The sequence below is a fragment of the Talpa occidentalis genome, unplaced genomic scaffold (genome assembly GCF_014898055.3).
Source record: "Talpa occidentalis isolate TD23 unplaced genomic scaffold, MPIMG_talOcc4v2.1 talOcc4.2, whole genome shotgun sequence".
Lineage (NCBI taxonomy): Eukaryota > Metazoa > Chordata > Mammalia > Eulipotyphla > Talpidae > Talpa > Talpa occidentalis.
Genome location: NW_023602073.1, coordinates 611,639 through 633,990, shown reverse-complemented (window position 1 = coordinate 633,990; position 22,352 = coordinate 611,639). Strand labels below are relative to the sequence as shown.

The 22,352-nt window shown below is 62.3% G+C and overlaps 1 protein-coding gene and 1 long non-coding RNA gene across 2 annotated transcripts; one reads left to right on the top strand and one right to left on the bottom strand.

Moving 5' to 3' along the window:
- The first annotated feature begins 3,844 nt into the window (after positions 1–3,844).
- Positions 3,845–14,589, top strand: LOC119251579 (uncharacterized). Its single transcript, XR_005126490.2, has 3 exons — positions 3,845–4,101; positions 13,097–13,232; positions 14,576–14,589. It is a non-coding gene; the product is annotated as an uncharacterized LOC119251579 (long non-coding RNA).
- Positions 11,823–20,767, bottom strand: LY86 (lymphocyte antigen 86). Its single transcript, XM_037518820.2, has 5 exons — positions 20,641–20,767; positions 16,406–16,492; positions 14,556–14,684; positions 13,154–13,206; positions 11,823–12,260 (listed from the first exon to the last, which is right to left on the bottom strand). Exons 1-5 carry the CDS (start codon positions 20,765–20,767, stop codon positions 12,177–12,179), a joined length of 480 nt encoding a protein of 159 aa, XP_037374717.1. The 3' UTR covers positions 11,823–12,176.
- Between the last annotated feature and the right edge of the window lie 1,585 nt (positions 20,768–22,352).

Genomic DNA, 22,352 nt, shown 5'->3' with positions numbered 1-22,352 from the left:
ACAGCCCTCACTGTGAAGCCAGAAGTAGAGTTGAGCCCCTGCTGGCCACAGGACACATGTTGGGGAAGGCCATAGGACACATGTGGGGGAAGGCCATAGGACACATGCCGGGGAAGGGAACATAGGCCTGTCTCCCAGCCCTACTCCAGGGCCAGGCAGAGCTGCTACCACCCGAGGAACACCAAGGCAGACGGGGCTACTCTGTAGCTGTCCATAGTCTGGGAAGGACTTTCCATGTTCTGGTTCATCATGGGTCGCTGGCCTATGAGGAGGACATCCTGCCTGGCCTTGGCCCAGGCTGGGATTCACATCCCTGGGGGTCTCCGTCTTTGGGCTTCCTGCTGTCCACGGCCTCAAAGCCCTGCCTGCATTGTCCCTGCCACAAGCCCTGACTTTGCTGCCCACGTTCCTCCTGAGCCCATGCACCTGCCATGGCCAACGTGCTGGGCAGTTTGGGGCCAGCAAGTTCTGTGTGTGCATGTGTATATGAGCACATATATATTTATTATCTTCATTTCTTTTTTTTTTTAAGTCTTTTTTTTTTTAATAGAGGCATGTTTTATTTATTTGTTTATTTGTTTGTTTTTTTATACATGCACTGGGTACAGTCAGAAGCGCGGGAGGGTGAGAGAATTCACCAGAGCCAGAGCGGGGAGCAGAGCAGGCAGAAGGACCAAAGTACACTGCTGAGGGGAGCAGCGGGCGGCAGGAGAGGTCTGCGCGCCAAGTGGGACCCTCCTCCGGTGGCCGGGGAGCAGCCGGGGATCGAACCAGCGCCGCAGAGGCCGCGGGCAGCTTCGCAACCCAGCGCTCAACCGCTGCGCCACCGGGGAGGCCCATTCATTTCTTTTTTTTAAGGTTTATTTATTTATGCAAAAACTGGGATACAGGCCAGATGCATGGGAAGGTGAGAGGATTCAGCAGAGACAGAGTGGGGAGCAGAGCAGGCAGACTGACTGAAGACACTGCTGAGGGGAGCAGCAGGTGAGACAGGAGAGGTCTGCCACACCATGTGGGTATCTCCATGGCCGGCCAGGAATTGAACAAGTGCTGCAGAGGCTGCAGACAGCTTCACAGAGCAGCACTCAATCCGCTGCGCCACCAGGGAGGCCCCTTATTATCTTCCTTTCTTGACCCATTTTTCCCAGGGGTAGCCAAGTTGAGCCTGGCTGGGAACAGACATTAGGGGCACCCAAGGGGAGAAGTGTGGGGTGATGGGCCTTGCAGAGCTGACCCCTGCTTGCAGTGCCAGGCACGGAGCAGCCCCACGTCTGCAGGCCCCAGGAGCCGAGGGCCTCTCCGCAGGGAGTGCTCTTATCTCATGGAGGGCTGGGAGTGGCCAGCGCCCCCTGCCCTGCTTCCTGGGCCTGCCTGTCCCCATGTCCCCACTGTTACAAAACCACATCCCAAATAGTGTGGTGTTGCTTAATCTGTTCTGGGAATTCCCTGTCACGGATTGTTCCCATCTCCCTTACCCGAGTGCCCATGTCTGGCCCGCCGCCCGCTGACCGCCCCACACCTCGCTCCTGCTCCCCCTTTCCTGAGCTTGGATGCATTAAAATTGTGCTGATTTCCCTCCTGGCGCCACCCAGGCACTGCTGGTGCTGACAAGCTTAGGCGGCTGGAGGGCTGCTCGTGGGAGCACGGCAGCAGGGAGATGATGCGCCAGGAACTCCCCAACCAGGAGGACGAGGGTGACTGTGGGTGGAGGCCCTGTGCCTGTCTCCCGCCTCAGACCCCACTGGCCCGATTCGCGGAGCCCGCCTGCAGCTCTGGCTCTGGTCCTGACTGTCCAGGAGGGCTCTGCGGGGCTATCTGCAGCCCAGCTCGTGCCCGCTGGCTCCGAGTGAGTTCCCGGCTGTGGAGAAGCTGCCGGGCAGGGAGGGGGGCCCTCAAAGAGAAGGAGACGCCTGCTCTGCACCCCAGCCTCGCAGGCCACAGTCAAAGGTGCCAGGAACGTCCTCCCTGCAATGCACGACTGCTGTCCTCGGCTGGGGGCACAGGGCGTGCCCTGCCTCCTGCGCACCTCCCTTCTCTGCCCGTGGAGGCTGGAGTCACTGCTTCCCCAGGCCCGAGCATCTGCTCTTCTGGCCTTTCCCTTTCTGCGAGGCCTCCCTTGCTGCTGCCCCTTCGGCGGCAGTGGGGTGTGGCTGGCTTGATGGGGCACGAGGGGGCCTTGGGGCCTGACTCTCCCTGCAGAGCTCCTGCCTGGCTGGGCCTTGCACTCCCAGCGGCCTGGAGCAGGTGCCCATGTGCCCAGGGCCCGAGCTGGGCCAGCTCCCCTGATGCTCGGCTCCCTGCTCCTTCCAGAGGAAGGTTGCGTCCACCTGTCTGATGCTCTGGCGTTTGTCCTGCCCCAGTCCGGGACCCGCACCCTGCCGGCCTTTGCACTGGCTCCTGTGTGAAGGTGTCAGTTCCAACCAAGAAATGAGCTTCCCTGTGAGTCCACCTTTGTAGCCTCGGGGTGGGGGGAAGGTGGCGGAGGCCGGGCCTTTGCAGTGTGGGTTCCTACCCACATGCCCCCTCTGCACCCCTCATCACATGATGTCATCTGCCAGTGTCACCTCGATGAAAGAGTAATGCAATTCAACGGACAGAGACATGAGGAGATGGAGGCTTCCCGAGGCACCCCCACTTGTGAGTGCGTTTCTCCAAACACCCCTACCCGCTTCAGAGCCCTTCCTGTGACTCTACCTCCTCCCTGAGATGTGCTCAGTAGCAGCGTCCTGGGGTTCAGCTCGTGGGGGGCAGCGCTCAGCTGGGGGCCGGCTCCAGGGAGGATGCGAGGTGTACCTCAAAGGTGTCTGTAGAGAGGACCCTTCACGGCCACGCGGTCTGTGGGGGTGAGCCTCCCCGGGGGTCCTGGGGAGAGGTCCAGGTCACAGACAGGCCCGGCAGCCTGACTGACCCACTGGCCATAGCTGGAGCTCCGGGGCCTTGCTAGGCCTCTCCTTCTGGCCACAGGTGGACGCTGCCCTGTGGGACCTACGGCGACTGCCTGGAGGCTATGTGGCCGGGCTGTGGGGACCAGGCAGGGGCTGCTCTGATTGCTCCCTGCTGGGCAGCTCGTGGCACGTGTCTGTGCTGGCGGCGGTTGGCGGGGGCTGCTCTGTCGCCCGTGGACACTCCAAGGCCCGGAGTTATGGCTGTGATGGCCCCGCCGGGTCCACGGGAGCCCCTCCTCGTGCCCCAGCCACCCCCCTTGTCCTCTGGCCAGTTGGCAGGCGGCCACCGTGACGCTGGCCAGTGCTTTATCTCTGCGGTGGCAGTGACCTTGGGTTCCTGGAGGCCTCGGCTCCGCACTGAGGCAGGAAGGGCAGGCGCTCACTGGCCAGCCCCTGCCTGCCCGCTCAGCTCCCGGAGCCCGGCCAGCCGGAGGGCTGTCAGCTGGGAGCTGCGTGTGGATCAAAAAAGCAAAACCAGATGTTCGTCCTGCAGCTGCTTCGCAGGCATGCAGGAGGGGCGGGGGGAGGCTGTAAAAGTGTCACGGCCCTTGATTCCCGAGGCCCCAATTCGCGCTCCCATGACCTCACACCGTAAATCCACGGCTTCGCTGGAGCACCGGCTCCCGAAGGGCACAGCCCAGCGTGGCCTTGACGGCGCTGAGGGAGACACGGGGGGTCCGGGGTGTGGGTGGGGGCTGGCTGTGGCCTGTGAGCGCTTTTCAAGAATTTTAAGTGGGGAAACGATTTCACAAGATTGGTTTGGAGTTTGGGCTTCTTGGGAGATAAGCCAAACCTGCGCTTGCAGCTTAGCTGGAAAGGGAATTTGATTTCTTTCTGCAGAAGCCCTGGGAGGGCAGTTCCCTGCCGCGGGTGAGGGGAGGCGGGGAGAGGGGGGCAGACCCTCCTTGCCTGAGCTCAGCTCCCCCATGTCCTGCCAAGACCCCCCACTGGCTTTAGAGCGGGTTTCACCTGGTACGTGGAGAGGCCACCTCGGGGTGGGGGCAAGAAAGAAGCCAGCTCAGTGGCGCACGCAGGAACGTGGTGCTCCGTTGCAATAAAAAGAAGTAATGAAAAAAAAAAAAAAAACAAAAACAAAAACAGGGAAAAACAGAGCGGGAGCTGCTGCAGCAACAAGGGCACGAATGAAGATAAACAAGTAAGTGAAAAAGCAGAGGCCAGGAGCCAGCCCGGGAGGTGGGTGCTGATGGTGCGGGACGGAGGCGGGAGAAGCTGCGGGAACGGGCTTGGGGGCAGGTGCTGACCCCCAGAACTGTGGTCAAGGTGGGAGGTCAAGGCCACCTCCCGAGTCCTGGCAGCTGAGTGGACACGGCGAGGGCATTGAAACACGGACCCTGGGCCCGGGGGTGGGCGGGGTTGAAGCTGGTCTTGGGCACAGCTTAGAGACATGCCCGCTGGTGCTTTCAGGAGCACGGGCTGGACGCTCGGGCCTGGAACAGAAAAGCCGAGCTGTAGATGGCCCTTGACCCCTGAGCTGGGGAGCCCGGCTTGGGTGCTCCCCTCTTGGCGCTGGCTGCTGCTAGCCTCTCTCTTCCCATTGAGCCCAGCGTGCTGCCCGGTGCCCCGCTAGCCTCTCTCGCATGCAGCTGGTGGGGTCCCCACCCACCGGACCCCATTTCTGTCTTTTGGCATGAGCTGGCTCGAATTTTCTGCTTTCTCACGATTCCCCAGCCTGTTGACGCTTGGACAGCGGATATAACCGTCCTGTTTAATTATTCACCACGAAACAGTCAAGATTCGCCTTTTCGTCTGGCCCATGTAACTGCGGGGTGGGGGGGTCACCTCACTTCTAGTTCTGGAAGCCGACGCAGGTGGCCTGGCCAGCTGTGGGTCAGGGTCACCGGACGCCCCAGCGCAGGAGCGCAGGTCGCCAAGGCCTTCAGCTCACGTGCTCCGTGCTCTTAGGGCAGCTGTGATCGAAGAATGACAATGTTCAGTGGCCTCTCCACTGCCCCGAATAAGGATGGACACAGGTGTGTGCTGGCGTGTGTGTGACCAGCTGGACCACGTCGGGGTCAGTCGAAGGGGCTTCCTGCGGCCCAGCTCGGGCCTGTGGGCCAGAGCCATGGGACTCCCCATCCAGGCCTGGGGCCTCTATTCTGGGGGCGGCATCTGGACGGCAGCCCCCGTGTGCTTTCTGCCTGACCCCTCAGCTGCGCAGGAGGCCGCAGAAGACCCCAGCTATCTTGGCGGCCGTCCTCTCATAGCTGGCTCTTGCCGACCTGCTTCCCAGGGGGGACGTGAGGGAGAGGCCACTGTGCGGTCACTCTGTGAAGAGCCGCTCGGCCTGGCGGGGCAGGTCCTCTGGAGCAGCATGTGGGCCGGCCGCTTCCCCTCACAGGTGGACGGGCAGGGGTGGCGCTGGGGGAAGGCAGTGACACGGGCCTTGGTGCAGGGACTGGTCACAGCCCCGTCACTGGACTGGCCTCTGCCCGGGCCTTTGGGGCACAGCCTGTGACCCGCGGCTCCTGGCACTGGGGCATCTCAGACGGGCCTGTGGGAAGAATGAGTGTGGCCTGGACGGTGCTAAGGCCGCTCCCTGCTCCAGGCTTGTCTGTCCAGCCTGGACCTCTCCAGGGCTGGACCCCCTGGACGGTCAGGAAGGGCGGCCAGGGGTAGGGGCAGGTGGTCTTGCAGCCGGACCGCCCCAGGCCACCTGCTGGCCACCTCTCCCTGGCCAGGCGGACTGGGCGCGGGAGGGGGACATGCACCTGGCTGGAGCCCAGCTGGTCTCAGAACTGGGTCAGCACAGAGCGGGCGGAGATGCTGTGTCCAGGGGGGTCGGATTTCCTCCTTCCTGGTAGGACCCGGTGGCACCGCCTCAAGGCGCCCTTTGTTCTCAGCCCCAGGCTAAAGCGGCAGAGGCTTGTGCAAGTCTCTGCACGGGTTTCTCTGCCCCGAGGCCCAGGGTCCAGCTCAAGGCACCAGCTCCCCCGAACCTGGTCTCCAGCCCCACTTGTGCGACGGGCCATGGCTCCTGCTCAGCCTGGGCCGGGCGGGCGCTGCTTGCTCCCCACCTCCCCTGCACCCCCAGCAGCTTTTCTGCTGACACAGGCACCCTGGCTTAGCCAGACACCCTGCAGGTGGGAAAACCAGGCCTGGGGCCGTAAGTGGGCGCCTGCTGCCCCCTGGCGGCACTGGACGGCATGTCCCGGCTGCACGGGAGGCCCCTGCAGGTCTTGGGCCCAGGGCACCGCTTGGCCCCTCCAGCTGGCCCCTCTGCTCCTCTAGCGCTGCCTCATGGGTGCTGTCCACTGCGGGCGGCTCTGGCGTGCTGGCGGCAGAGAAATGCCCAAGCCTCACCACCGGGCGAGAAACAGCTGCCCCATCCCCCCCAGGGTGGCCCTGCCCCCAGCGTGGTGGGAGGGGCAGCGCTGGGGCAGAGGCCAGTGCCTCCTGCACCTGCCACTTCCAGGTGCCCCTGAGGACCCCTCCCCGAGGGAGGGGAGCCCGCCAGCCAAAGAGCCCCATAGCCCTGTGGAGCCAGTGTTTGGGGAGCCTGGAGGGTGGAGTCAGTCCAGGCCTGCTGGGGAGAGTCCGGGACTCAACAGAGGAGCAGAGGTCGGGGGAGGGATGCGGGGAGCACTGTGCTTGGGACCCAGGAAGCGCTTCTCCAGAGCGATGGGAGGAAGCCCAGAGGCCCTCGATGTCCCTCCAGCCCCCGTCTGGCCACGGGACGGCACCAAGCCGCGCCTGCTGCCATGGGAGGAAGCTACGTCACAGCGTGTCCGCACGTGGCTTCATGGGGAGAAGCCTCTGAGAACGGGGGGACCGCCCTTCCTGGCTCTTCTGGATGGGGGCGGGACCTCAGGCCCCAGGACAGCTGTTGGGGGCCAGGCCGCTGCCCCCCTGCTCCTGGGAGGAAGCGGTCAAGTGGGCTGCGTGGGGCCAGCAGCCTGTCTGCACGCGGGTCTCGCCCGGAAGCCGTTTCCTCTCCGGCCCCTCCGCGCAGAAATGCAAGAAGCATCTTTATTTTGATTGTGTGTGGAGCGCTGGCTGCTGCTCGCCCGACCCAGGCCACAGACCTCCCCCGGCTCAGCGGCGAGGAAGGACTCTGTTCCTCCTGGTGGAAACTCCTGCCACGTTCTGAAAAGTGAAAGAAACACGGAAGCACCTCTCTTCTGTCAGGACTGACCGGAGTGTGGCCTGCTTGCGTTTGGAGGCCTGAGGGGCCGGGCTTCTAAAGTCCAGTCCCCGGAGCACAGCCTGCCTGGGCCTGCGGTCCCAGGACCCCCAGGGACTGCCAGGGCCCACCAGGGGCTGCCAGGGTCCCCCGGGGCCCCCAGGGGCTGGAAGAAGCAGCTCCCAGCGGAGCAGGCCCTGGGACGGCGGGCAGGCAACTGTTCCAAAAAGCCTGAGGTCCCGGGGAGAAGCTGAGGCGCCTCTGCCAGGGGGTGGAGGGGACAGAACCGCCCACGGGGGCTGCGGCTGGGATGCCTGCGGAGAGGACTTTGGCTGGGAGCGGAGAAGGGGGCCGGGGGCCTCCCCACGCTGGGAACCCAGCCAAGGTGCCGTCTGCCAGCCCGGGAGGGGGCCCTGCGGCCTGGTAAGCGCCTGATTAAGGCTAAGCTGCTGGCTGGCGGGGAGCGCTGCACCTGGGCGCCTAATCCCCCCAAGCCCGGCCGGCGCGGCACACTCAGCCGCTTGGGGACAAAGTTGAAAAAAATCTGATTTGGGGGGAGGCGGCTGTTCTTGCCCCTAAGAGAAGGCGCGGTGAAAACAAAAACAGAAGCCGTTGCACGAGCTCCGGGATTCTGAGGCTGATGGGGAGGCTGAGCCCACGCGGGGACATCCACCGCCCTCGTCCTTTTGTTTCTGCGGACGGCTCAGGCCTTCGCGTGAGGGCCACGGGGCACAGTGAGCGCGTCAGGACGGACGCGGACCCAGCGACGCTTCTCTGAACGCGACGTGCAGGCTGCCCGCGGGCACCAGAAAAGGCCCCACGCCTCCCCGGGGCCACAAGTCAGACCCCACTGCGTGTCAGTTGGTGCAGAATCGAAAAGGCCCGCAGCCCGTGCTCCCGGCCCAAGGCCAGCCCCGGCCCTCAGCCCCAGCCTCAGCCACCCCAGAGTTCAGTTTGGCTTCTTAGCCATTAATCCCGCCACTATTTTTTTAAAATAACTCGAATTTAATCAGGTGAATGCAAAAAAACATCAAGTTTGTCGTCTTAGCTATTTCTAGAATGTTTGGCGGCGTGAAGCACCTCCACCCTCTGTGCCCCCAGCCCCCATCATTTCCAGAATGCTCTCATGTTCCCCACTGGAGACCCTGCCCCATCACACACTCCCTTCCTGCTCCCCCTCCATTCCCCCCCCCCCCCCCCCGCCATCGCCTCTCCTCTCTGGAAACTCCCTCCCCGGGGAACTCTAGGAGCAGAACCAGGCGGGACTCGGGTGTCGGGGTGACATCCTGAGGATCCTCCATGCCAGAGCCCATGTCAGGCCGTCCTCGCACCCCCCCTTTTTAGAGAAGTTTGTTTTGACGGAGGGGAGGTTGGTTGACAGCACTGTGCATGACGCAGAGGGACAGAACCTTCTTCCTTTTCCTGGCTGAGTAATATTCCACCCACATATTCACGTTAGCGGCCTCATTCGTCTGTCAGTGCAGGCTGGGCCTGCTCCCGCCTCTCCTCGCCTCCCCTCCTGGAGACGGCAAGTCAGGTTTCCTGCCAACCAGCTGACAGCGCGGGCCTCGGCCAGCATCCTCACTGTGCACCTGGACAGAACAGCGACTCCTGAGGGGCGGGCGGGGGCGGCCAGGAGAGGGACAGTCACAGCAGCCGCTGGACAGCCCCAGCCCCTGGTGACACGGCTCGGCCCCTCCATGGAGCTGGTGTTTGCCTTGGAGAGGCTGGAGCCTGCTCATAGCAGCCGAGCGCCAGGGAAGGGGAAGGGCATCCACTCCGCCGTGACCACTCCATGTGATGGACAGACGGAGACAGTCATCGCCAGCGGATGTTCAAGTGCCAGTCATGGGTCTGGGGACTGAAGCTGCCGCCTGCTCTTGGGGGCTTTCCTGGAGCCTGGTGTGGCCAGCAAGGCTGCCCACCAGGTTCTGCGTGGGAGAGGGCAGCAGTCCCAGCTCACCTGCCCCCTGGCCAGCTCAGGAAGCCAGTGGCCCTGGGCTTCCCCAGACAGCAGAGCTGGTCAGCAGATCAGCAGATCTCCGCTGACCTCTCTGGTGCGGTCAGCCCTCCAGCCTCTGGCCCTGGCCTCGTTCCTCCTCAGGGGGCAGCCTGACCCTCGCCACCCTCCTGGGCTCAGGGCAGTCTCCCCGCGCTGCCCTGTCCAGGCGAGGCTGAGCCCCTGTGTGAGCCTGCAGAGGGTCTTCCCGCTGCCTGTGCTTGAGAGGACGGCGAGTCTGGGCAGCACAGTCCCTGGACACTGGCAGGCCCGGCTTCCCCACTGGCCTCTGTCCAGCCTCTGCGGATTTAAACACCCTCCGCTGAGTCTTTCTGCAAAACTGGGCCGGGGGGCTGGGAGGACCGGGGAGGGGAGGAGAGAAAGGGAGGGGACTTTGTGTGGCGCGGGGGCTGCCGCTTTCCCGGGCAGGGCCTGCTGCCGCACCAGGCCCATTCTCTCCTGGGCACTGGCCAGGGGGTCTCGGTACTCAAGCTCCGCCAGCTGCCGAGACAAACACCCGGCCCCTCAGTTCTAAGCCGAAACCCCCAGTCCCTGAGAAGCAGCATCAAGGTCAACGCAGCAAGCCCTGAAAACGCTCTTCTGGCCTCTTCTGTGTTAATTTTTAACTGAGCGTTACCTTGGGTCCTGCCCCCTGGAGGGGCCCCGTCTGTGTTACCCCAGAGGCTCGTGCTCCCCGGAGCCTCCCAAGAGCCGCCCTTGCTCAGCACTCTCTCTCCGGCTGGGTTTTCTTCTTCCCTCGTTTTCTATTTTTTTTAACTTTTACTGGAAAAATTACTCTCTCTCCCTTTCCTTTCTCTTTTCAGTAAAGACAGGAACCTCCCCCTCCAGTGTCTGAAAGCTGGGGGTGGTCCCGGACCCCCACCCTGGTGGAGGCCTGTGGCCGGCCCCAGTGGCACCCCCAGGGCATCTGTGAGCCCCACATGGGGGGGTTGGGCTTTGAGGGGGACATGGAGGAGAGGGGGGCACGCAAGGAAACAGCCTCTCACATGGCTGCCCCTGGGCTCCAGAGTAGAGGACAGAGGCCTGTCCAGGTCAGGTGACTGGGGCTGCTGTTGATGCCGCTTCAGTGACCCACGGTGTGCGCAGGGGCCAGAGACCCCCAGGGGCCACGCAGCTCCAGGACGTGTGAGTGAGGGAGAGTCCTCATGTGTGTGCACAGAGACCCTGGTCCTGATCGCGACCTGAGACGAGGTTGTCCAGGCAGCAACACCTCCCCGCTGCTGCCCCATCCCCGCCGCCTGTGCTGCCTCCTCCGGAAGGACAGTCAGACCTGTGTTTGCACGGGGGCGCCAGGTGCTGCCGGTGGAAGGCGCTGGGCTGGGTGACTCAGGACGTGGGGGCAGAGTCGGCCCAGACAGCAGCTATTCAGCTTCCTGCCCTGCCTGCACAACCTCCAGCCTGCCTGTCTTCCCTGCGCTGGGGCCGGCTGCAGTTTGGCTTGGCTCTCCTCTCCCCACAGCTGCCCCTCTCCCGGAGAGGGCCCGAGGAGGGCCCGCGGCGGGGCGGGGAGGGAGGGGCGACCGACCGCCTTGAAATACTCGAAGAAGGGCTGCCTGTGGCCAGGGAGACGGGACACTCGCAAGGCACAAACACTCGTTATCTGCAGGATGAGGCTGGTTTCTGTTTGGCCTGGTGTTTGTCAGGAGGAAACCGCTTCCGTAAGCATCTGATTAGGTCCAGGAACCAGCTTCTGGGACCCGGGGGTGCGGGTCGGGAGAGGCGGTGTCGGCTCCTTGGTCACTGGTGCCACCTGCTGGCCGAGCTTGCAAACTGCAGGCAGGGCTCCCGGGCGGTGTGGACAGCTGACCGCTGCCTGCGCCCTCTGCACGTCCTGTGCTGTGGGAGGGATGTGAAATGATGGCGCTTGGGTGTCTGCTTGGAGACGTCACCTGGGCAGCGGCGACGCTGCAGACGCAGAGCCATGGGCCCTCACGGGGGTGCTCCCTGGGGCAGGGAGGCAGGGCTCGCCAGTGGCCATCCCGGCCTCTGCTCGGGCCCCTTCTGTCCAGAGCAGCTGAGCTGGGCCTGAGCTGAGCCCCAGGCCTCCTGCCTTCTCTCCAAAGCCGCCTCTGAGCCAGCGACGGGGCATCCACCCACCATTTTGGAGAGTCAGTGCCAAATGCGGCCTGGAGCGGAAAGGACGGCCTAAGACGCGGGCTCGAGGGCTGTGGGTTTGGTGCTTGCGAGAGAGGACGGAGCCCTGCGGGAGCCTCCAGCCTGTTCTGGGGCAGAGGGCAGCCCCAGGCCGCCCTGGGCATGAAGGGGAGACAGGGCAGCTGGGGGCGGTGAGGGGGCTCCCCTTCTGTGGCTTTGGGGGGCGCGTCCTCTTACCAGCAACACTGAATCTCTGTGGTCGGCCTGGGGCTGCCGTGAGTGCACCTGCTGCTGGCGTGGGCGCACCTGCATGTCTCAGAACCTTCCAGACTCGCCTCAACCAGCACCCGGCACTCTGGGCACCAGCTCCCTGCGTGCAAGCCCCCCCGCTGTGCACAGCCCTAAGCCCCTGGGCGCCCCCGCTTCGCAGCGATGGCCGCTTCTCCCTGTCCATCCCCCAGCTCCAGGGAACACCCAGGGGAGGAAATGCCTGCAGCCAAGTCCCCGGGAAGCCTCTTCACAGGTGGAGGACACATTCCTGGAATGAGAGGCGGCTCTTGGGCCGGTTCCCTGAAGGCAGGTGTGAGCGCTCCCTCCCGACGCACGCTCAGTTCCTCACATATCCACGCGTATTTTTATTTTTTATTTTTTTACAGAGAACTGTTTAATTCAGAAAGACAAGCATTTTCTCTCCTGGCCCTTTGCCTGGTTCTCAGGTCTCCTTGCGGGGAGGGGGCTGGCACCTCGGTGGCTCGGCGAGGGGATGGCAGGAAAGTCCAGAGCGGGGCCCCCCCTCGAGGAGGCTGCAGCCTCGCCCCTGTCCCCTGGCCACCGGGGCCCCAGGAACCGTGCTTCTTGGGTCCATGACCCCTGCAGAGGGTGGGAGCCGCGGCCCCAGGGGGGCCGCAGGGGAGCCCCTGTGGTCAGCGCTGCTCTGGCTGGGGCCAGGCATCTCCACAGGGCAGGCGGGGTCCGCTCAGAGGCCGACCACCGTGGCGTTGGCGCAGGCCACCAGGGCCCAGGCCTGGTTCCGCAGCTGCAGCAGCACCTGGTACTCGCCCTGGAAGGGACACACATGTGACCAAGGGATGGTCGGCTACGAGGGGCAGGGGCTAGGGCGTGGGGCACAGGGGGACCGGCTGCCCGGAGGTGCTTGCGGCCCCGGGAGGGATGGTGACTGGTGGCTGCCGGAGCCCAAGGCCCAGACGGGGAGGGTGGGGTGGGGCTGGCATTGAGGTGGGGCTTGAAGCAGAATGGCAGGTGGCCCATGGGCTGGGAGGTGGCCTCACTGAAGGAGGATTTGGGGAGCTGCCTTCTGCCCTGGGCTGAGCCTAGAGGGAGCCTAGGGGGGTGGGCCTGGGTGGGTGGCTGCAGGGGGAAGAACGTGAGAGGGAGTGGCCTGCTCTGCTGACCCTTCCAGCTGCCCCGTGGGAGAGAGACGCAGGGGCCAGGATGGGCGCCCAGGCCCAGGGCGGGAGCTGGGGGGCGGGGCTGGGTCGGGGCCAGCAAGGGCACGGAGCCCGATAGATTCGGAGACTCTGCCCCAGCAGCCTTGGTGGGAAGGACTCCCGAGTCCGCAGTTCAGAGGAGGAGAAGGTTCTGGGTATTGGGAGGGGCTGGTGAGCTGGCAAGGGGGGGTGTGAGGCAGAATCAAGCAGCTTGCTTCTCAGCCCGGGGTCCCTGCAGACTGGACAGAACCCCCTCTCTCCCGGGGAGGCCTCCCTGCACAGGCCCCTGAGGCCCAGCTGGACAGCAGGCGTCAACACCCCCCCATGCAGAAGCAGCGGCAGCTGCGCAGTGCCCGCCGGGCGGCCCCTCTGGGGAAGGGGTTTCTTGGTGACACCTTCGGGAAGCCCCGAGACAGGTTAACCCTCCTCTTCCTCCCTCCTTCCTCAGGAAACAGCTCAGCTCTGCAACCCAGTAACGCAGCAGGCCAGAGAAGCAACCCCTTACCTTGGGGATTTCAAACGAAGGGTTGTTCACAGGGCCGGAGAAGTAAATCTGCTCTGGAAGACACAGAAGGCATCGAGATGTTAGTTTCTGGGTACCTGGGGTCGCCAGGCCCCATGGCCCAGACTCTGCTCAGGCCCTGTCAAGGACACTGTCTCCCACTGATGACGAGATGAGGCTTCCTGGATGGTGACTCGTGCGGGGTCCAGAGGGGCCGGGGGATGGCGGACCCCACAGATGGCAAAGGGCGAAGTCCCAAGATGAGTACCTAGAGCCTGTAACCTCCATTTACATCTCTCTGGCTCTGTTCCTTTTGGGGGTACAGTAGGGACAGGAGCAGTCCCCACTGCTCCACTTAATTCCTTGGAGTGCAAGGAATTAAGGGTGACCACAAGGAGAGCATGACCGTGTCTGACAGCCTGGGAGCTGTGTCTGGGGCCGGCCGGGTGGGGATACCCCGCCTCCCTCGGGCGATTTGGCTGCAGCCGGGTGGAGAGTGGGACCTTGAGCTGGAAGTGAGGCCTGGGTGGAGCCGGCCACGTGTTACACGTGTTGCACGGATCATGGACACCGACAGCAGGACTGTGTGTACAGGGCTGGGGCCTCAGCTGCTGGGGGCTTCGTGGCTGCTCCCCTGGGGAGTCCCGACATCTTGTTTACATGATGGAGGGCTAGAGCGAGTCCCTGGGCCCAGCCTCCTCAGCTGTTACCGCGCAGCGAGTGCGGCAGTTCCTGTGGTGTCAAGGCCAATAAACGGGCTAAGTGGGTCCCCACATGTGGGGTCCTGGGAAGGCTCACTCCAGACTCACCCCAAGGGCTGCAATCATGGGGCATGGGGCTGACCCTGACGTTCGTCCCTCGACTCGACCTTGCCAGCCTGGGGGTGCCCTGGCTGGGGGGGCTCTACCCCCGGAGATTCTGGGGTCAGGATCTGGGGTATGGAGTGTTGGGGCTTCCAAATGTTTAAAGGGCGATTCTAACGCAGTGTCCCGTGTGTGATTGTGTGCTCCTGAGTAGTCATGGCTGAGGTAAATTAATATACCAATATGTTAATAATAATATTTTATCGATTTCAATGATTATAAATAATAATTTATAATTAAGTGGGCATAAGGACATTTTATGTCAACAAACTGTAACTATCACTGCTCTGTCCCGTTTAGCTACATCTATCCCTGTCGTGCCGGCGGCCCCGCCGACAAGACAGCGTTTCATTTGATTTTCACACCTGGCTGGCGGGCAGGGCCCACGGGGCGAGCCTTAGTCATTTCCCGTCACGGGCGCTGAGGAGAGAGATCAGCCTGTCCGCCCCGGGGGCCCCGGGCTGACCGGGCGCCAGGACCCGGCCGCAGGCTGTGGTCACCCTCCCGGGGCTGGCGGGCCGCGAACGGGACAGACCACTTACCCCCTTTCTTTCGCCCACAGAAGGAGAACTTGGGCAGGTCCTCTTCACAGATGGGGTAGGAGATGTGCATAATGGACTCGCCCTTCGAGAGGAGACCCAGCTCCAGGAACAGCTCCCTGATGTCCTCTCCTGCGGGAGGAGAGCTGCGTTGCCGGGCGGGCCTGGAGGCGCGTCTGGGGGCCGCTGCTCGCAGACCCCGGAGCGCAGAGGAGAAGAACTTTATCTAGTTTCCTCCTCGGGCTTGTCTGCACAGAGGCCGTCATCGGCAGACGACCACCCTGAGGAAGCACAGGCCATTAATCCTGCGCCGAGCCGGGCGACCGCCGGGAAGACCACCGCGAGGAGGGGCCTGCCCAGAGGGGCTACTAGCGGAAACTCCAAATGCAGCTGTCGGAAGAAAATCCTTCCCATACTTCTCGCGGAGGGGCGGCCCTGTGACTAAGGATGCGTTCAGCCACGCCCACGTTTCTTTGACTTCGCTCATTCCTTAAATAAAATGTAACTCCTTGTTCTCAACCTTGGGGCGCAAAAGCTCTAGAACCTCCCTCCCTTTCCCAGGTGGGGAGGCGGAGTTGAGTTTCCCCCGCCTCTCTGCCAGTGGACTTGTAATAAAGCTTCTTCCTTTCTCAAAACCTGGTGTCACGCTCTCAGCCTCTATGCACACCGGGCAGGAGCCCCGCTGGTGACCAGAGCGTCTCAGCTTTACAGTGGTGTCAGCCCAGTGGCCTTGATGCCAGAAGTGACCTCTGTGCAGAGAGCAGCCTCCGCTCTTGCAGGAGAGCCCTTTGGCTGTGCGGTGGGATGACGTGGCAGCCCGGTGTCTGAAACGTGGCTCTTCCACTACCCATATTTGCAGGGGCTCATGCAGCTGCACCCCTGCCCTGGCCCCTTCTCTTAGGCTGCATGTTTGACCTCTGCAGCTCCCCAGGTCCACACACTACGTGCCTCCCGGGAGAGTGGGTGTGCTCCAGTCTGCACCCCCTCCACGCTGGGGCCAGGCCAGTGGCACCAGTTACCCAGGAAGCTGCAGGCTGCTCAGCAGTGCTGGCTTCCAATTCCCTTCACCGCTTTCCCTCCCACTTAGATCTTGCTCCCTCTGGTCCCCTGCCTGTTTCTCTCTCCCTTTCTCCAAAGCACTCACAGGGCTGCTGCCACAGGATCCAGATACAGTGTGAGGTTGTGGAGACACTGAGCGGCGTGAGTGTTCTTAGCCTCTGGGAATGTTCCCCCATCTCCCTGGAACGAATCCACATGCTAAGTTTATTAAATCCTCTGCTCTGGTTTTGTCAAACTGTTTTAGAAGAAAGAGACTCCAGCAGCTACCGCAATATAATGAGTAACTGTAAAGGTGTGAGCAGAGAAAAATGAGCAGTCTGAAAGCATTCCAGCGCACGGATTGGGGTGGAGGGAGGAGATGCTGCAAGTCTCTGCCTTTGTCAAGGTTTAAGAACTTATATTAGCTGTTGGGGAAATGAAATAACGCGGATGACAACGCAAGCTGCTGGGAATAGACAAGTTTGTTGCAGAGATAACTAAGCAAAAGCTCCCTCCTGAGCAGGCGTCAATACTTAGACTCAAAATATTTTCTTTTTTCTGCTGGATTTACTGATTCCAGGTGCTTATATCATCCAAATGAGCGTCTGGAGCCCATTCAGTGCAAAAGCACAGCATTAAAGGCGAGTTTTACTCTATCTGGATATTACCCAGAGAAGGAAGATGCAGATGGAAATAGAGCGGAGGGGGTGGGCGTGGGGGTGTGCACAGCCACCGCGGCTGAGCTAAGTAATGGGGTGTGTGGGCCGGGGGGAGGCGGGGCGCTGTTTCATTTCACGTCATTAAATTGAACTTACTCAGAATGATTCCGAATCTAATGTTGAGATTGGATTTCAATTGTCTGGAGCACTGGTCAATAGAAAAGCCGAAATCTTGTAATGGATCTGCCAGGAGAAAAACAGACTGGGCGTGAGCCTGGGCGTGCTCTGCCAACGACAGTCGGAACTCAGACGGTGACATATTTCCTCTACGTTTCCCACTAAATTGATTCAGAAACATGGTCCAACACCGTCTTGGCTTTTAACTGTCCGTCCTGGTCGCTCTGAAGTTGGCCCACATTCTCGCTGTTGACACTGTTCTTACCGGCTGAATCCTTTGAGCTCTCGAGCTGTCGACTTCACAACTTCTCGTTGATTCCACCAAGACATTTCACAAAGCATTAATTACTATCATTACAAAGGAGGAAAATAGATGCCAAGCGGTAAAGTTAAGAACTTTGTGATTCCATCCCGTTCAACACCATCATTTTCCCCTAACGATCCGCCACCAGCAGCAAGGCACAATGTCAGGTGCCGCGGGGGCCGCAAAGATGGTATTTGTCAGGTGTAACTTCTGCTCATGTGAGAACTCCAGAGACTCATCCACGTCTGAGCATCAAGTCAAGGAATGTTCTTTGGGCCCCACGTCACAGCCCACGCACGCTCCGTGACTTGAGCTCAGGGCAACATCAGCCCCCAGCAAGCTCCCACAGGCTGCACCCTTCCAGGCCAGACACCGCAGGCAAGCGCGACTGGTCACCACCTCTCTGACCTGGAGGACAGCAACTGCCTGGGTCTCTGCCTCGGAAGCCATCAGCAGCCTGTTCAGCAAGTCTAACCCAGGTGCACTTTCTCCTCATCGAGTCCCGTCCATCGGGCACTTCCTCCCCCGGGGGGCGAGCAGTCATGTTCTTGTTGCTGGTGTTACTTCTTCCCGAGCACCCCTGCGCTGGGCCTGGCCTCTTCCAGCTTGGAAAATGGGAGAGTTCTTGTTGCATATTTGGCTTTCACTGCTGAGAGAGAGAAGCCAACTGCCACACATGCGTGCGGACTGCGTCCTCAGGAGTGTGGAGAAGTTGAAGCTGCTACCCAAGGTAAGAGCGAAGACACCACATCTGTGTCACTCAGTACCTGGCAGCACGGCACTCTAGTTGGCGGGTACTTCCAAGGTGGAGTAGGGGAAGGATGTAAAACAACTCCTTGGTCCAGAAAAACAGGGCTGTTGGAAACACGAGCTTAATAACCAGCAAAGACTCGGAGGAAGCAGCAGGTTGCTTCTCCCTGGAGTTGTCTCCCTAAAAACAGGAGCGCCATGGCTTCAAAAGTGCCCAGGGTGTTGGGGTCCTTCCCAGCAGTTACTTCACATTTGTATTTGAGGTGAACACGAAGCTTGAGATTTTTTCAGAGGAAACAATAAAGGCTCCTCTGACCCTCTGATCCCGTCCTCACCAGCCACCACTCCCCACTCGGTCCTGTCACCCAGGGGCTCAGGGTGCACTAGCCCTCCCCTGTCCTCTGCTGGTGAGGCAGAGCCTGGTCTGCAGGGTGCCCCACTCGAGCATGGCTCCCGCTGGTGCAAGGAGAGAGATGTTTCTGTGGGAACTGCACTTGGTGGTTTGTGTCACAGAGACCACCTGGGTCATGAATAATCTAACATGACAAGACCTGACGGGTCGATGATGGAGGGCAGAACAACCACTGGCTTTGGCTGGGTCACTCTGGCAGCAAAATAATCTAACCCAGGAGCCAAGGAAACCTAACCAGGGAAGGACCGAGGAAAGGACTCCTATATTTGCTTTCCAAACAACACAATCCTGGTATTTCCTCCCCAATTAGAGGATTAAAAATAAGTGTCCATTGATTGATTACTAGGTAAAGAAGACATAGTATATATAGTTACATACATGCGTGTGATGGAATACTACACGGCTATAAATAGTGCCATTCACCTTTTTCATTGCTGTGTAGTATTCACCAGGAGGACAGACACCACCATCCCACCCCTTTCCTTGACCCAGGCCTCCACGCTGGGCATTTCGGCTGCTTCCCTGCCCCAGATCTTGTAAACGCTGCTGCAAAATGGGTGTTGTCACAGGTCCCAGGGGACGGCGGCTACAGGGGGCCCTGCTCCCACTCCACGGTCACAACCTCCACCTCCCAGGGCTTGCCCCACCTGCCTGGTCTCCTCGCGTCCCTGCTCCTGGGTAATTATTCCCATCCCGCCCCTCGCAGCTTCCCCACAGGGAGGCTGGTCCCCCAGCCCTGCACGCCCATCCTCCCCTCACATCTCGGCAAGACAAAGGTGGTGTATGAATAGCGGCCAAGATGGAGGAGGCTGTGGCCTGACCCCGGGGCCCTGGCTCTCCCCGGCCTGGACTGTCTTGTTCCTCCTCCTCCGTGGCCCAACACCAGGCAGCCCGGCTTCTGTTTTTTTCAGGAAACTGCTCACTTCCCTTCCAGGGTTCAGAGTCCAGCATGCTCAAGGACGTTAGTGTGCAGACCAGCTCCAGGCTGAGGCCCGCCCTGCCCTCCCACCACAGACCAGACCAAGCAGAGAGAGAAGAGGAAGGCAGGCCCTGCGGGGAAGGGAACGGGCTCCCTGCTCGTGCCTGGCCTCTGCACGTTGGGGTTCTAGGAGCTGCTGGGCTGGACGACCTCGTCACGCAGGTCACCTTCATGTGTGTTCTCAACGTGGAGGGCTTGGGGTGCCCCTCGCAAGGCCCACAGCTGCAGGGGACCATCCACTGGGGAGCCAGGCCATCCACTGGGGAGCCAGGACACAGCACTACTGGGTTTGCAGACTTGGGTCCCAGTCTACACTGCCCAGCCCCCCGGGGCCCTCACGCACGCGTCCCCGCCACGCCACTGTCCTCCCCCTCTGTCCCCTGTGCAGGCAGCTCCCTGACCCCTGCCCGGTCCCCTCAGCCCCTGCACGCTGCCTCTGCTCCCCTCACCCCTGCGAGTCAGGACAGCAGGTTTGGGGCTCGGGCCCTGCCGATCGATCCACTGACCCCACGGGTGCCAGTGGGCACCTCCTCTGCCACCGGGGCCTGTGGCCTCCGAGGAGTCACCGTCATCGCCAGCTCTCAGGTCAGACGTCTGTGAGCCAGAAATAAACCACGGGCACCTGGCAGGGTGCCCGGCCCACACACGCCTCCCCCAGCGGGCCCTGCCACCAACACTAATTTTATCCGTCTTTAAGGCCGACCTCAAGCCGGCCACCTGTCCCCTGAGCCTTGCTCCAGGGAAGGGCCTGCGCCAGCCCCCCAACACCCTGACGTCCAGCGCCAGCCCTGTGTGCGGTCAGTCGGACACCGTCCAGCCGCATTGTGATGCTCCGTGCTACCTTCTGGGGACACAGCCGCATCAAGTAGACCATGTCCCGGAGGCCGACCTGACCTCCAGGGCCCCCGAGGCAGCCTGCTGATGCCAGCCCCCCAAAGAGCGGCCAGCCTGCCGCTTAGGGGAACCCCCCGCCTCCGTCCAAACAGCTCTTCGTCCGTCTGCCCAGGAGCTGCCGCCCCCAAGCACTGGGTCGTCTCAGGCCCTCGCTCCTCATCTGTGCGACGTCCAGTGGGCTCACATCTCCCCGCTCAGGCCCCCAATCAGCTGCAGTGTCCCCCGTGCCTTGTCAAAGTCCTCCCCTCGTGACCCTGGAATCGGGCTGCATTTGGACACGAGCTCTTCGCAGCGGTCAGCGGGGCAGCCCTGGCAGCCGCTCCCCCGGGGGCGCAGCAGGAAGAGAAGACGGGGATGCAGACACAGAGGGTGGCCGCGCAGGCACACAGGGCTCGGTGGCGTCTGCGAGCCCAGGACAGCGGCCTGGGGCCAGCATCCCGCCCACACCTGCTCCCTGGACTCCAGCCCAGAGCCAGGAGGGGCGCCCTGGCTGGGCCTGCCGGCGGAAACGAGGGCCTGGCCAGACCCCGACTCGGGCAGCTCATGCTCTGGCGGCCTCAGCCTCTATTTCTGGGGGTGCACCTTGCCACTCAACTTGCAAACTAGCTGGCCTGGGGGAGCCCAGGGGTGCAGTGGAGTGGGGTACTGGGGCCTCTGCTGCTTTTTGGCCCACAGGCCACCCCACGTGGTGGTGAGTTGTGAGGGTGAGGCCCTCAGTGCCTTGTTCCTGTCTGCTCTGTCGCCGCGCCCCCCGCCCCCCCAGGCCGCCCGCCATTCCCAGGGTGCCCGGTGGCCCCCGCGGCTGGCTGTGCAGGGACAGGAGGCCACGGGGCGCCCCCTTCCCCACGCGAGCTCCGGCCCCGCTCCGGCCTTACCGCAGCTCTGGTAGCGCATCTCCAGGTCCCCGCTCCTGCAGGCCGTGTGCGTGGGCCAGGCCGCCCCGCACACGCGGCCCAGAGAGGCCAGTGCGCAGAGCAGGAGGGCGGCCGCGAGGGCCCCCATGGCCAGGCCCGGCAGACGACTCGCCTCCCGGGCCGGTCCCAGGCCTTCGGGCTCTCCACGCCCCCGTGGGGGTGGCTCGCTCGGTTTCACTTCTCTATTTGCTGCTCCCGGGGAAGCGCTGCGGGCTCACACCTGTGAACGCTGTTCCCAGGGCCAGGGCCCAGCGGGCGGGGCGGATGTAGGCTCTGACCCACAGGGTGGGGTCCACAAGAGAGGCGTGATCCTGCACCCGGCCCCCCAGAACTGCGCTCCTGGAACCCCCAGCCTGGTGGGGCAGAGAAAAAAGGAAAGGCAAGGAGCAGGCCCCGCGTGCAGGCTCTTGGGGGCAGGGCTTCAGGGGCTGCAGCGTGCGCTTGGGGGTCCGGAAGGAGGCGGTGGTCTGCCCATTGCTGGGTTGTTAACGTCACGTCCCACTGTCTTTCCAAGGGGGGACGCTGCCTCCCTGGGTGGCCAGGCTTCCCCCCAACTCTCCACCTCCCACCTGCCTCCAGCGCAGGAGTCACGGCCAAGGCGCATTTTTAGAGGCCGCCCAGAACACTGTTTCCCGGGAGGGGCAGCCTTTCTTTGTGCTCATTTTTAGAGGCTCACTGTCTGCCTCACTAAGGCCAGAAATCGACTATTTCTGCCAGTGGCTAACGAAGAACGAGCGCCCTCTAACCTGTTTTGGAAGAAGTTGAAATTGAGGGACCCCTGGAGAGGCTGGTGCTGAGTTGGAGGCTCTCTGGGGGGAGTGGGGTGTGGCCCTGGGCTGGGGGTGCTTTTTAGGCACTGGGTTCTCAGACAGTGCTCCTGGCTGGCACCTTGGGGCCCCAGGGCTCGTTAGCGATGCAAATTCTTGGGCGCTAGTCAAGACCCACGGAGCCAGAAAGCAGGTGTGGGGGGCAGAAGGGGAGCATCCCCGGGCCTCCCCGGTGGCGCGGCAGTTGAGCGCTGGGTTGCGAAGCTGCCCGCAGCCTCTGCAGCGCCGGTTCGATCCCTGGCTGCTCCCTGGCCACCCAAGGAGGGTCCCACATGGCGCGCAGACCTCTCCTGCCGCCCGCTGCTCCCCTCAGCAGTGTCCTTCGGTCCTTCTGCCTGCTCTGCTCCCCGCTCTGGCTCTGGTGAATTCTCTCACCCTCCCGCGCTTCTGACTGTACCCAGTGCTTGTGTAAATAAATAAGTGGATCTTTAAAAAAAAAAAAACAAAGAAGGGGAGCATCCCCCAGGGTCACTGCCGTGGACTGACGCTGCTCGGTGGGGCACGCAGGTGCAGGTGCTCAGTAAACAGTCTCATGCCGACATCAGAGAACCATGGAAATACAGCCCCTCTCCCCCAGGGAAGAGACCCAAAGGGGTGGGCGCGGCACCTGCAGGCATGGGTGGGGGAGCCAGCTCCACCTGCACCACCTGAGCAGATGGCAACACTCTGGCCCCCACTGGCCTTGGGCTGAGGCTACTGGGCCTGCTGCTGGGGGTTCAGTCCAGGAGGCGAGAATTCCCCGTGTCTGTGGGGCTGTGATTTCGCCCCTTTGCGCTGCAGCTCTGTGAGCAGGGACGGCTTGGCCTCTTCTTGCCTTCCGGGCTGAGCGCCACCTGCAACAGCTCC

What these genes read in the sequence shown, in the direction of transcription:
- LY86 (XM_037518820.2), bottom strand. Translation starts at nt 20,767, where the DNA reads ATGGGGGCCCTCGCGGCCGCCCTCCTGCTCTGCGCACTGGCCTCTCTG. An exon ending in GATGCGCTACCAGAGCTGCG is followed by an intron (nt 16,493 to 20,640) that starts GTAAGGCCGGAG and finishes TTCTCCTGGCAG; the next exon opens with ATCCATTACAAGATTTCGGC. An exon ending in CTTCGTTTGAAATCCCCAAG is followed by an intron (nt 12,261 to 13,153) that starts GTAAGGGGTTGC and finishes TGTCCCTTCCAG; the next exon opens with GGCGAGTACCAGGTGCTGCT.